General features: G+C 46.3%; 1 protein-coding gene across 5 annotated transcripts in view; it reads left to right on the forward strand.

Moving 5' to 3' along the window:
• Positions 1-14,178, forward strand: part of NUP205 (nucleoporin 205) — a 1,504,202-nt gene that overhangs the window by 1,219,780 nt on the left and 270,244 nt on the right. For all 5 annotated transcript variants that reach the window (XR_004540594.1, XM_033957880.1, XM_033957883.1 and 2 more), the window contains exons 35-36: positions 4,331-4,457; positions 13,780-13,856. Coding sequence is in view for 4 of the 5 variants with exons in the window: in XM_033957880.1 (XP_033813771.1) it covers positions 4,331-4,457; positions 13,780-13,856 (204 nt within the window). In the remaining variant the exon portion in view is untranslated. The remainder of the gene's footprint in view (positions 1-4,330; positions 4,458-13,779; positions 13,857-14,178) is intronic.

Here is a 14,178-nt window from a genome sequence, read left to right on the forward strand (position 1 = left end):
CATGAGATCTACTACCTGTATGATCAGCTCATAAAGATCGCACCCAAAAGAAAAATATCCCATTTGATCTTTAATTTCTTTTCAGTGGAATTCACTTTATTAAGGCTTCACTGCAGCAGACTTGACAAAATTTCCCTAATAAAGGGTTCACAAGCAGTACTGTTCTTCTCTAGCAAAACAGTGGTCTCTGATTTTGGCTTCTCTAATCACTGCACTGCACTACTTTACTCTTAACATAACAGTCTTTCACAGGCTTTGCTTGTACAGCAAGGAAAAAAAATTAACAGTTCCTTTCAAGGTCATCTTTAAATTATGCCTTCAATTGGCTCAAGGAAACCACACAGCATTCTACTTTACTTTTCTTGCGAGCAACAAACTTTCAGCAGGTTTAAGACATGTCCATGTCTACAATGCCTTGAGCAGCTGAATAATCATCACAAGTATTTTAGGAACTCAAGCCTTCCTCTATTTCCATGTCTTCAGGATTATTAGAACATAAAGACAAAGTTTCACTCTGGGTTTCCCTTTCATAGGGTTCTACCTGAGCTTCAGAATGTGGTGTGTCCTGCTTTCATGAAGCTGGATTAGGACTCCTGCTTAAACGTGGCTTCCAGTTCTGTTGCTGCTCACCTCTACTGCTGTGGGATCCTTCCTTTTCCCCTGCAGTTGGGTAATTAAAGCTAAACCCAGGTGTGATTTTCTCCCTGATTTGCTGTATGCTTCTCATTGAGTTGGGCTGGTTTAAACCCGTTTTCTGCCTATGACTTGCTGAAGCTGTTTTAGCTCTGGATTTTAAATCTTTCTGTTCTAGTTTATCTGGGATTTTTAGTCTTGATTTTAGATGACTAGACTTTGAGCTAGAGAAAACCAAAAAATTCTGTGGAGTGACGATGTTCCCAAATGGACTTTATTTGAAAGTATCAAAGTTCCAAAGGTACACTAAAATCATCCACATAAAATAATTCCATCCACATAAAAGTAAATCATCCACATAAGAGCCTTAAAGGACCTAGTCCGCTAGGGATACAGGACCCAACACGGTCCGCGTTTCAACAAAAAGTCTTCTTCAGGGGTCCCTGGGGGTACTATAAAGGTAAGTACGTGGGAAACAATTGTGTCGTGAACCGGAAGTGAGACACTGCTTGCATTTGCTCCCAAGAACCATGCCCGAAGCATTTAGCCAAACAAGGCTAGTCAGCGCTAACAGACAATCATGTATTTCATACACACAGAACACAGATACACCCTCACCCAGTATGGAATAATCACAAACTAAAAATAGAAATATGTAGATAAAGGTTAAACTGAACCGCCAAGAAGCCAAACTGCATATAGTGAAACACCACAGAAACAATGACACATAGCCCCTTAATACTCTGCAAAATATAAATATAGCACATGTAAATTTGAAGAAACTGACAATCACCACTTACAAATTAACAAATAGAAATAAAGCAAAAATTGAAAATAAGAATATACCATTTTATTGGACAAATCCATTTTTCAATTAACTTTCAATTAACTTTTTTCAATTAGCCTCCTTCTTCAGGTCAATATAGTATACTGCTGTTACATTTTACTGTCCTGATCTGAGAAAGGGGGTTTTGGTCTCTAAACGTTAGTAAAAAATGTATTAAAATTAGTCCAATAAAAAAATTACCTTATTTTCTGTTTATAAAAGTTTTATCAATACAACTACAATACTGTTTTATTCTAAAGCAACAAAAAAATATTTTTTCTACCTTTTGTTGTTTCTGCTTTAATCATCTTGTCTTCATTCTCTTCATTCTAGCCAGAATCTGTCTTCCATGCAGCATCATCCCTTTCCATCCACAGTCTGCCCTCTCTCTCTCTCTCTCTGCCGCTTCCATCCACTGCCCGCCCTCTCCCTGTTCATATGACATCTTCCCTCTTTCTGTGCTTCTTCCATAAACTGTCTATCCTGTGCCCCTTCTCTCCTTTGTACATGATTGATTTCTGCTCTGCCACCTCTCCATTTTTCTCTCTCTATCACCACCCCCTCCCCTATACTTTGGCATCTCTCTTATCTCCTTTCTTTCCTTCCCACCACACAGTCTGGCATCTCTGCTTCCTTCACTTCCCTGATTCCCTGGGATCTCCTTTCTTTACATCTCTCCCTCCCCCTCCATGCTCTTACATTTCCTCCTTCCTTTTTGCTTGGTCTGGCATACCTTCCTCCTTCCCTCCATGCCCTAGCATCTCTTCCTCCCTCCTTTCCCTCGAAGCCCTGGCATCTACTTTAATTCCCTCCCTCATCTTCCTTCTCCCTCTCTTTCTCCCTCCAGATGGGTGCAGCTATTCTCTCCCCCCCCCCCTCTGCTCTCTTTCCTCCTTCTGTCACCTAAGGCCTGGCGTCGTGAACTTCTTCAGGCAGCAGCAGCATTCACAATTTGCTGCTGTTGCCGGCTTCAGATCTTCTTCTCTGTCAGGTCCTGCCTTCATGGAAACAGGAAGTAGGCAGGACCTGGCAGCGATGAAGGCCTGAAGCCGGCAACAGCAGTGAATTGTAAAAGCTGTTGCCCGAAGAAGTTAATGATGCCAGGCCTTGGAGCACCCAAGGCAGTCCGCTTCTTCCCTCCCCCCTCCCCCGGCGCAGCTGAAACCCCGCTGACCCTCCTATCTCTCCCTCCCATGCGAACCCTGACGACCCTCCCACAACGAGACGACTGACCGACAAACTTCCCTCCAGCAGCATCGGCAGCTACAGCACTCTAAACTGGTTGCTTTGGGGCCTTCTCCTACTGCCGGTGATTCCCTCTGCCGTGGACTGCTAGGCACGATGGACCTCTGGTCTGACCCAGCAGAGGCACTGCTTATGTTACTCTTTATTATTTATATAGCGCTACCAGTACCAGATGCAAGCAGTCCCTGCTTGAAAGAGCTTACATTCTAATTATGACAGTCAAATTGGTGAATCAATCTAAACTGGTCATGTTGGGAATTACAAAGGGATGAAGGGGTAAAGAGGGTAGAGGACTACAGAGGGAATGAAAAACAAATATGGTGCTTTACCAGTTAGTAGGGTTAGGACTTAAATGGACTGTCCTAGAGATTTAAAGTGATAATACACTATTGACTCTCCATTCTGGGTTTCGTGGATGATGTTACCCACATGTGAGAATATTTACATGCTGTCCTCAGAGAATACCTGCTAAAGGTGAGTAACTTCACTTTGTAGGTGATGGAGAAGGGAGATGTTGGACTGTAGAGGGAGGGAGAGAAAAGAGGTATTAGACGTTTGGGGTAGGGTATGGAGAGAAAAGATTGTGATCCTACTGTGGAAATAAAAGTTGGAGTTTGGAGCAGGACTTGAGTGGACTGGGGGTGGAGCTTGGCCCCACCAACCAAAGAGGCATTCTTGTTGCTGCTGGAAGGAGAAGTGTTTGTTGCCTCTAGGGCATAGAGAGAAACATATAATAGAGTTGATGATTATGGGAAACAGAATTTGTAGAAGGAAACACACACACACACACACACACACAAAACTGAAGCATATTCTTTCTTCCCAAGGACAGCTTTATAAAATGGCTTCTCTTGGAGAGTACATTTGGCAGAGCTTTAGTAATATACAGGACAAATTGAGATATCTGTGTTGCTTTGGCAAAATGTGAAAGGGGAGCTTTTCAGCATCTATGTGTGCATTATTCCTACTAAGCAAAAAGAAAAAAAAAAGTGTAGGCTTCACAAACATAAAAACTGTGGTGGTCTTACATGAAGATTATACTGAGATATGTCTTACATAATAGAAACATGATGGCAGATAAAGACCAAATAGCCCATCCAGACTGCACATCTGCATTAACCATTATCTCTTCCTCTCTCTAAGAGATCCCATGTGCCTATCCCAAGCTCTCTTGAAGTCAGACATAGTCTCCGTCTCCACCACATCTTCCGGGAGACTGTCCCATGCATCTTCCACCCTTTCTGTAAAAAAGTATTTCATTAGATTACTCCTGAGCCTATCACTTCTTAACTTCACCCTATGCCCTCTCTTCCAGAGCTTCCTTTCAAATGAAAAAGACTCAACTCGTGTGCATTTATGCCTCGTAGGTATTTAAACATCTCTATCATATCTCCGAATGCCTTTCCTCCAAAGTATACATATTGAAATGTTTAAATCACACACCATTTTAGTAGCCTTCATTGGACCAAATCCTTCTTTTTTATATATTTTTGAAGGTGCGGTCTCCAGAATTGTACATCATATTCTAAAATGTCTCACCAGTCTTATACAGGATTCTTCATTAAAAGTCTCAAATGTCAACCTTCAGAATGTTAATTGTTATTCTCTCTCTTTATTGACATACAGGTCTTACAGTTCCTCATATCCCATTCTGATACTATCCAGGCAATCCTGCGGTGTCAGGAAGTGAGTGTGGGATCCTTGCAGGAGCTAGTATTACTAACTGGCATCATCAGCAAAGCAGCGCTGCCAGGTAAGAAAATAAGAAAATTTTATAAAGTAGCAATTCTATAGCGCTTGATAGACTGATATAGTCCTTACGAATGGGTTATATACCTCACTGCTACCAGCAGGTGGAGACTGAGCACAAACTTGTATATCAGGATAGATTCCCCCCTAGCAATCCAGTCTTCCTCAGTCTCCGCCAAAGCAGGTAGTAAGACTAATTTGACTCCCCTCTTAGTACTGTTGGAACTTTGTTTTGGACTCCTGGGTTCCCCTTTTGTGCCAGATAGAGCTTGTGCGGGTCATGTTTGGGGATCAATCCAACCTCGGGGGTGTTAAACTTGGCGGGTCTCGTGTTGGATCCCTCCCTCACCTTCTTCCACCTCCCCATGTTTTTTCTAGAGGTGCCTCAGCCGGCGGACTAGCCCCCTGGTTGGTCAGCCCTCCAGCTTTGAGAGGGATGGAGTCTGTTCTGATTAAGTAAATTAAAAAAAAAAAAAAATTATCTGGTGTGCTGGTAAAAAGACTCATTTCCCTTTAAAAATTGCCTTTTTCTGTGTTTTTCTCAACTAACCGGCACTTTTCTTTCCCGCTAGGGTGTTTTTCAGCACAATGAGCACTTTTAAAGGGAAAAAGTATTCATTGTGCTCCAGCGCGAGGTACTCGCGGCCGGCCTGTGCAAGCGTTGTGCAGGCCGGAGCAGTGGAGCAGCCTCGGCGGCAGATGCCGACAGCCAGGGCACCCTGCCACATGTACCTCGCGAGTCAGCTTCAGATCACAGGAAAGCCTAGACTTCCCCTGACACCCACACGGAGGGTTCCCCAGCCGCCGACGGTCAGGGAGAAAAGGATTCCCTTTTTGCGCCGGTCAGTTCCTCAGCTCAGCGTCGGGAAAGTCCCAGGCTTTTCAGATGCAGTAGGATGCAGGAGCTCTGATTTTGGCAGTTTCAGGTCCAATTTCAGCTGGAACCTCCTCCTTTATTTCAGTTACCTCCGGTGACCTTCCCCCCTGTTCTGGAAATACAGGGGCAAGGTTTGGCAAGGTCCCCTGCTGGGACAGGAAGTCCCTTGGGGCCACCAGGGGTCTTTCTCCCTGAATTTATGTTGGCACTTTATAAAGCTTATGTGCTGGCGGCTGGAGGTTCCATGTTCACTCAGGGAGGGTTGCCCTCTACGTCCTCCTCCAGTGCGACCCCATACAGCGGCGGTTTTGCCCCCCTCTACTCCTCTCTCATCCAAACATCCGAGGGTCTCTTAGGATGAGGATTTTTGCCCAGAGGAGCAAGATGTAATTCATGAGGACCTGGACCCTTGGGGAGATTTCCAGGATCCTCTTGGGGAGGTCAGATTCCGCTAGTGAGGGGTTCGAGCACCCCCATGAAGGCGATTCATCTGTGGTGTGCATTTTTCAGCAGGAAGAGCTTCATGAGCTAATTCTTCAGGTCTCCTCGATTTTGCATTTTGAGGACACAGCGTCGGAGCCCCCACGTAAGGTGGACCCCTTGCTTAAGGGGATCCGCTCCGCTTCCTGCTCTTTTCCTATGCATCAGGATATTCGGGATATTATGCTCGCACCATGGCAGGTGCTGGAAGCTCCCTTTTGTTTTGTGCACTCCATGGCCCACCTGTATCCATTCCCCAAGGGGATAGAAACACTCTGAAGTCGCCTGTGGTGGACACGGTGGTCTCGGCCATCTCTAAGAGGTATACCATGCCTGTTGAGGGCAGTGCGGCATTGAAGGACCCGGAGGAGCGTAAGTTTCAGTCCCTCCTTAAACAGAGTTTTGATGTGACAGCTCTGTCGGTTCAGGCAGTGATGTGTGGTGGGCTAGTAGCTCAGGCGTGTTTTCGTTGGGCCCAGCATGTGCTTGACAGTAAATCTGAGAATTGGGACTTGCTAAAGCATGAAGTTGCCAAAATTGAATTGGTTGCTTCTTATCTCTCGGATGCCATGTATGACCTCTTGCGAGCTTCTGCCAAGTTTTTGGCCTTTGGAGTGACAGCACGCTGTACTTTGTTGCTTCACGCTTGATTGGTCAGATTCGATGTCCAAAGCTAAGTTGATGAAGTTTCTTTTTAAAGGATCTTTCTTGTTTGGTGAGGACCTGGACAGGTTGGTTCAGACTCTCACTGATTCCAGAGTGACTCGTTTGCCTGAGGATAGGCCTAGGCCGCTGGCTCGAGGCGGCCCTGCTCGTAGGGGTGATTTCCGCCGTTTTCGCCCTGGTCGAGGGGCTGCCTCTTTTCAATCTGGGCTCTCTAGAGGCAGGTTCTTCCAGCGCATGCAGTCATTTCGTGGGGTGTGGATAGCGCCCCTGCCGGGTCCCCTGCCGCCTGTCCTGCCCAATGACTCCTTGCCGGTGGTCACCTGGCTGCGCGATTTTTATCCAAAGTGGGCAAAACATCACGTCCAATCAGTGGGTTCTGAGGGGATTCGGGACGGCTATAATCTGGAGTTCGCTGGTCCTTGCCGGACCGTTTTCTCACTTCTCCCTCGCAGGTGGCATGAAAGCAGCAGGCCTTTCACCAGACCCTTCAAAGATTTTTATATCTCCGCGCGGTGGTTCCAGTTCACCCGCAGGAGTGGAGCACAGGTTGGTACTCGATTTACTTTGTGGTGCCAAAGAAAGAAAGGCCTTTCAGCCCATCCTGGATGTGAAGGGGGTTAACAGGGCTCTTCAAGTGCCTTCCTTACACATAGAAACTCTGCAGTCTGTGATTCTGGCGGTTCAGCCGGGGGAGTTTCTGACTAGAGAATGATACGGTGGCGGTTTACCCGCGGCTACCGCATTTAGCCGCAGGTAACCCGCCGGAACGGGGAAAGAAAAATAGCAGTCGCTGCGGGGACGGGGACAAGGCCATTCACCGCCCCGTGGAGCGGTGAATGGTCTTGTCTCCACAGTGAGGTATCAAGGATCGCGCGGTCCATGCAGCCACCGCCCACCCGTAGCATTTTGCCAGCTCCCTCCCTCCACCTTACCTTTATATTTCGAGTTTGCCGGCTTCCTTTTTCCCGAGCCGCACGCGTTCGCACAGCCTTGCACGCGCAGCTGCGCGAGTCAATCAATTTTCTCCTCTGACGCAACCGGAAACAGGAAGTTGCAGGAGAGGAGAAGTTTGATTGACTTGCGCAGCCGCGCATGCACGTCTTTTTGAACGCGTGTGGCTCAGGAAAAAGGAAGCCGGCAAACTCAGAATATAAGATGAGGTGGAGGGAGGGTGGGGCTGCTGGACCTTTATTTAAGTATATAAATACTTAAATAAATATTGAGGCCTCTGCCTTGGGGCAGAATGATTAGTTTGTAATGTCTGCCGGTGCAGAGTCCAAGCGCTGGAGTGCATTCCAGGCGATCTAGGAGCCCTATTGGAATACGCTCACTCATCAACAACATATTCTTATATTGAATAAATAATTGGTTTCTGTGGGTGGAAGTTGGGTGAGGGGAGTTGTACTGATTATAGGATGGTGGTAGTTTTTTTTGGGGGGGGAGGGATGTTATAATATATGGGGAAAAAAAACTCTCCTGCAAATCTATTTTTCTCTTTCTGCTTTCTCTTAAACATTGTCCTCTACTGTTCACTTCTTTGGTATTGTATCATATTTTTATCTTACTTTTGTTTATTATTGTAAAATTATTCTGTAATCGGATACTTGGACTGGATGTATTCCTATTTGGCCTTTGTTTGTTTGTTATGTGGTTTGCTCGCAATAAAGATGATTATATATTTTTTTAAAAGATTCACCATGGTGGCTCCACATTTTGATTCAATTGCATTACAAGCAGCATTTCCCACAGCCCTTCTCTCATGTTTTCCACTCCCTCCTCGGTATCATCAGCCTGAGTGAGAGTGGTTCTTTAACTTGCAAACATTTGTACACAGCCTGTGCTCTTTCATAAGACATGGACGACGAGGGCAACCTATTAATATAATGGTGGCGCTGCTGATTTGCTTACACATCTCTAGTTCAGCAGCAGGAACTTTGATTTATAAGAACGGAATAAGCTAAATATTAGAGTACTAAGGCTTATATGGATTCTGCGGGGACGGTGACGGGGCGGTGAATGGGATGGCGGTGATGGGGCAGTGAAAGGGATGGCGGTGACGGTGACGGGGCGGTGAAGGGAACGGCGGTGACGGGGCGGTGCAGAGAATGGTGGGCCGGGGCGGTGACGGGGACAAATTTTTCCCCGTGTCATTCTCTATTTCTGACCTCTGTAGATTTGACCGAGGCCTACTTGCACATTCCTATTCGGGCTTCGCATCATCGCTTCCTGCACTTTGAGATCTTGGGGCAACATTATCAGTTCAGTGCACTTCCCTTTGGTCTGGCCACAGTTCCACGGACGTTCACCAAGGTGATGATGGTCGTCGTAGCGGTGTTGCGTAAAGAGGACATTTTTGTTCATACCTGCCTGGATGACTGGTTGATTCAAGCCAAGTCATTCCAGGAGAGCACCCGTGTCACGGCTCGGGTGGTAGAGTTTCTACAGTCGCTGGGATGTGTAGTCAACATTGCCAAGAAACGGTTGTCTCCATCTCAGCGCCTGGAATATCTAAGGGTGCTGTTCGACACCTCCTTGGGGAAAGCCTTCCTTCCGGAGACCCAGGTAAGCAAATTGCAATCTCAGATTCCCCTTGTTATGGCATCCCAGTGTCCTCGGGCACAGGATTTCCTCCAAGTTTTGGGGTCGATGGCAGCCTCCCTCGATTTAGTGAGGTGGTCGCCTCAGAGGCACAGTCTGGATCACCCTGTTCCACTTCCGGGCTTAGCTCGGGGCAGTCTTCGTTGGTGGCTCCAGACTCCCCCCCCCCATCTTGTGCAAGGGGCGAGTCTGGATCGGCCACAGTGGACAGTGCTGCTCATGGATGCCAGTCTTCTCGGTTGGGGGCTCAGTGTCTAGGTCACTCAGCTTTGGGCACCTGGTCCACGGAGGAGGCTTCTTGATCGATCAATGTCTTGGAGACCAGAACCATCCATCTGGCATTGCTAGCCTTCCAGTCCTCTCTGATGGGCAAGTCAGTCAGGGTTCTGTCTGACAATACCACGGCAGTGGCCTATGTCAATCATCAGGGGGGCATCAGGAGAACTTTGGTGGCACAGGAGGCGACTCTGCACATGGTCTGGGTGGTGTCGCACCTTGAAGAAATATCAGCATCCCACATAGCGGAGTGGAGAATGTTCAAGTGGACTTCCTAAGTCGTCACGTGCTAGATCCCGGAGAGTGGTGTCTAAGTCCCGTGGCCTTTCAGTTGAAAGTTCAGTCATGGGGTCAGCCCCTCATGGATCTGATGGCCACAAATGTCAACGCCAAAACTCCCCGCTTCAGTCGTCGCAGAGAAGGTCAGGCTGAGAGTGTGGATGCTCTGGTTCAACCATAGCCAACGGAGGGGCTGTTGTACATGTTCCCTCCGTGGCCATTAGTGGGCAGAGTTCTTCTCCGCATACTTCGCCATCCGAGCCTCGTGGTTCTGGTGGCTCCGGATTGGCCTCGACAACTGTGGTACGCGGATCTGTTGAGGCATCTGGTGGTGGATTCTCTTCCTCTGTCTCTCTTGGGTCCCATTCCAATGTTCGATCTGTGTCCCTTCTGTCTTATGGCTTGGCTCTTGAAAGGGGTCCCCTAGGTAAGAAGGGGTATTCAGATAAAGTGATCTCAACTCTCTTGGGGTCCTGGAGGCTTTCCACCTCTCGGGCTTATGTGAGGTTTTGGCATCTATTTGAGGAGTGGTGAAGTGGTCTCTTTTCGCGCTTCCATGCCTAACATCCTAGAGTTTTTGCAGGATGGCCTGAAGGGGGTACTGGCTTGGTCTTCTCTCCAGGTTCAGCTTGCAGCCTTGCCAGCTTTCGTGGGCTGTTGAAAGGTCAGCGTTTGACTGCCATTCCTGATGTGATTCGCTTCTTGCGGGTGGCCAAGTTGCTCAAGCCTCCCGTATGATCCTCTGTTCCTTCTTGGGATCTGAATCTGGTTCTGTCAGTTATATTGCGCCCTCCTTTTGAAGCGTTGGGCGACTACTCTTTGAAGGACCTTACTCTTAAAGCTGTCTTTTTGGTGGCCATTACTTCAGCTAGATGTGTTTCTGAGCTGCAGGCTTTCTCTTGTAGGGCTCCATTCTTGGAGTTTTCTAGGGAGAGGGTTGTCTTGAGGCCTGTTCCTTCCTTTCTGCCAAAGGTAGTTTTTTCTTTTCATGTCAATCAGGCAGTGGTCCTCCCAGTGTTGGGTAGCCAGGAGGGCTCTTCTGAGCAGAGACAGTTGCGCAAGTTGGATGTCAGTTGGGTCCTTCACTCTTATGTGCAGAGGACCCAGGAGATCAGGAAATCAGATCATCTCTTTGTCCTTCTAGCGGGTCTCGTAAGGGGGATGGCGCTTCTAAGGCTACTATTGCACGCTGGATCAACGAGACTATTGCTTCCACTTCTGAAGAAGAAGCCTGTTCCAGAATTTCTCAAGGCTCATTCCACTAGGGGTCAGACAGTTTCTTGGGCTGAGTCTTCTCTAGTGCCTCCAGTGGATATTTGCAAGGCTGAAGTTTGGTCTTCTCTGCATTCCTTTGTCAGACACTACTGTGTGGATGTTCAAGTGCGTCGGGACGTGGTGTTCGGTAAACGTGTTCTGGTGTCGCCCTTCCGGGGTCTCATCCTTGATGGGTACTGCTTTGGTACGTTCCATCCTTAAGGAACTATACCAGTCTACCAGGTAATACAGAAGGAAAAATTAGGTTCTTACCTGCTAATTTTCTTTCTGTTAGCCTGTGGACTGGTATAATTTCCCACCTTATCAGTCTATGTGCGGTAATTGTGGGTTTTTGCTCGTGTGCAGATTTTGAATTTTTCTGCAGGTTCTAGTGTTTTTCTAGGGCCGGGGAGAATTAAGAACAGCGACGATGGCTCAGCTGGTGAGCTGTGGGAATGTTTTATTTTCCAGGATACAGTTCTACACATGTTCCATCAGTTGTATGCAGATGTTTGTTGTTTTTACACTCCTGTTTGGGGTGTACTGTATATTACTTTTTCAGTTGAAGTGTTTCCTAGGTTCTGCTTGGCTATTCGGTAGACTGGATTATTAGGGAGGAAGCTATACTGATATACAAGTTTGATCTCAGTCTCCACCTGCTGGTAGCAGTGAGGTATAATACTCATCCGTAAGGAACTATACCGCTCTACAGGCTAACAGAAAGAAAATTAGCAGGTAAGAACCTAATTTCTCCTTCCAGTACATCTTTAGCTGTTACACGCATTGAACTTGTGTGCTAATATGATTTTTTGTACACATACCAGTGTGCAGACCTTTGTCTTCCCATAGTTCAGCACACCTTTGTTCCAGCTAAACTTCCTTCTCTACAAATGTTGTGAATTCTTATAGCTCACAATATAAAGAAGAAATGTATATGAAATCCTCACTATTGCTACTGCAGAAATTACAGGCTAATCTTTTATACTTCCTTAGACCTTGTTAAAGCCCTGGCATTGGGTTCAGCCTTTTGGTCTTCTGCACGCTTCCATGAATTTGTGAGGAAAAGCCAATAGACTCATTATAATGGATATGCATTGGTGTGTTCACTAAACTTTGCACAGACTAAGCTTGTGCTTTTATATAGAACTAGTCTTTAAGCCCATTACATTAACGGGTGCTAGAATAGATGTCTGTCTGTCATTCTTTCTTTCTCTCTCTCTCTCCTTGGCCGCTTTCTGTCTGAGTTTGTTTCTTTTTTTTTTTTTTTTTTTCTTTCTCTCTCTTTCCAAGGAAAGATTGGTTATTCAATCTATTCTGGTTATTTTTTCTTTGTCTCGTTCTCCTTGGCCACTGTCTTTTTGTCTGGGTTTTTATTCTCTCTCTCTCTCTCTCCTTGGACGCTGTCTGTCTGTATGTTTTTCTTTGCCTCTCTCTCTGCTTGGCTGCTGGCTGTCTGTCTTTTTTCTGTCTGTCTCTCTGGCCCCATCTGTTTGTCTTTCTTTCTTTCTCTCTCCCTGGCCTCCCGTCTTTCTTTCTGTATGTCTCTCTGTCTTTCTCCCTGGCCCCCTGCCTGTATTTTTCTATTGTGCCATGCCTGACTGTCTCTCCGTGGCCCCCTTATGTCTCTCCCCCAGAGCAAATTGTTGGTTGGGTTTTAGAATCTGGGGATCCTAGGTCATGTATTCCTCCCTCCTGCCCAGGTGTTTTTGCTTAGGTTTTGTTTTTTTTACACATGGTGAATCCTGCAACATGTAAAAATACCTCGGCCCGCTCAAGAGATGTAAAAAGCACTCACCTTTAATTTGAGTTGTCATCTCTCTCTGGCACTGCACCTTCTGAAACTTTTTTTTAAAATTATTATTAATTGGAGCTGCAGAGGCGGAAGGCCCAATGAGCGAGGCCATATCTATTGTTGTTGTCACGGCTCAGTGTCGTCTCTCCTCCCCGCACTGTTGCCTTGGTGTCTGCAAATCCGGCGAGTTGGCGAAAGCCGGGGACCGGCTCAAGCACTATGTTGTGTGTGGGGGGCGGGTAGGCAGGCGCGGGGACCGGGTTGTGCGCTTTCACGCTCAGTAGGATTATTATGTTGCCCCCGCCGCAGCTTGTGTGGTGCCTAAGCTGCAGGTGCAAGGGGCCAGCTCGCGCTACGGGGTCATGCCTAGGATGACAGCACGGCTGGTGTAGCTCGTGCAGTACAGATCCGCAAATTCCGCTGAAAGAGGCAGCTGCTTTAAGGCTAACAGCTCCCTTAGTGATTTTGAGAATTTTATTTTTTAGTTAAAAGCCGCTGTCGCGGCTCCTTTCTCGATCCCCGCCTGAGTTGGAAGTCTTCTCCGACGCTGGTGCAGTTCGAGAGAGGAGCCGCGGCGGTGGCTTTGAGCTAAAAAATGAACTTTGTCGGGTAATTTCAAGTGTTCCAGAGCGAGAGAGAGAGAGAGAGAGAGAGATGCGTAGTAAGCGCGCATGCGCACTCTTGCCGGCCATAGCCCGACGGATCAGGGAACACTCGGTAAGAGTGCGTATACACTTTTATCATTTTATTATAGTAGATGCCCACAAAAGCTGAACAAACTAACCAATGTTAAAGATCTAGAATGCTCTACATTGGACCACCTGTCTCCATCTGCAAACAGGTGTACAGTATATAACCTACTTATTTGGACTAGATTGGTAGACTGAAGGAAAAAAATTAACAAGTAAGTGTAAATTTCTCCACTTGATGCGTGCCATTTTTGTTTTCCTCATTGCTCTGCAACTTTTATGTTTCTGTGATTTTCAGTTTCTTATTAGATAATATTATTTTGAGATACTCTGTTTCTGCTGCATATTTTAGTTGGATATAAGGGAATGCAGATGTATGATCATGTATTGACCTCTTTTCTTTATTTTATGCAAGGTGTTCTAAGTGAGCTTAACATCAGTATAAATGAAGGATCACAGATGGAGCTGCAAGGTCATATTGGACGCTTTCAGGTGCAAGACCTTTTTTTTTTTACTTTTTTCCTTTACATTGTTAGTCTCTAGTCTTTGTTACAACTACTAATAGAAAGATTTACAAGCTGAAGTATTGTTTTCGTTTTACACTGTGAAACAGTTATTACTTAGAAACATCTGAACTTATTTGGGGACAAAACAGTATATATGCTGTGAAATATTGCAGTCATGCGTACATTTTAGGTGTAGCCAATATATTGTATACATAAACATAGCAAAAAAAAACAATTTCTAGACTGCATAGCAAATAAGTTCTGTGCGGTTTACAAAATTTTAACTATAATTACATGAAGGAATAGAA

Source organism: Geotrypetes seraphini, chromosome 9 (assembly GCF_902459505.1).
Source record: "Geotrypetes seraphini chromosome 9, aGeoSer1.1, whole genome shotgun sequence".
Lineage (NCBI taxonomy): Eukaryota > Metazoa > Chordata > Amphibia > Gymnophiona > Dermophiidae > Geotrypetes > Geotrypetes seraphini.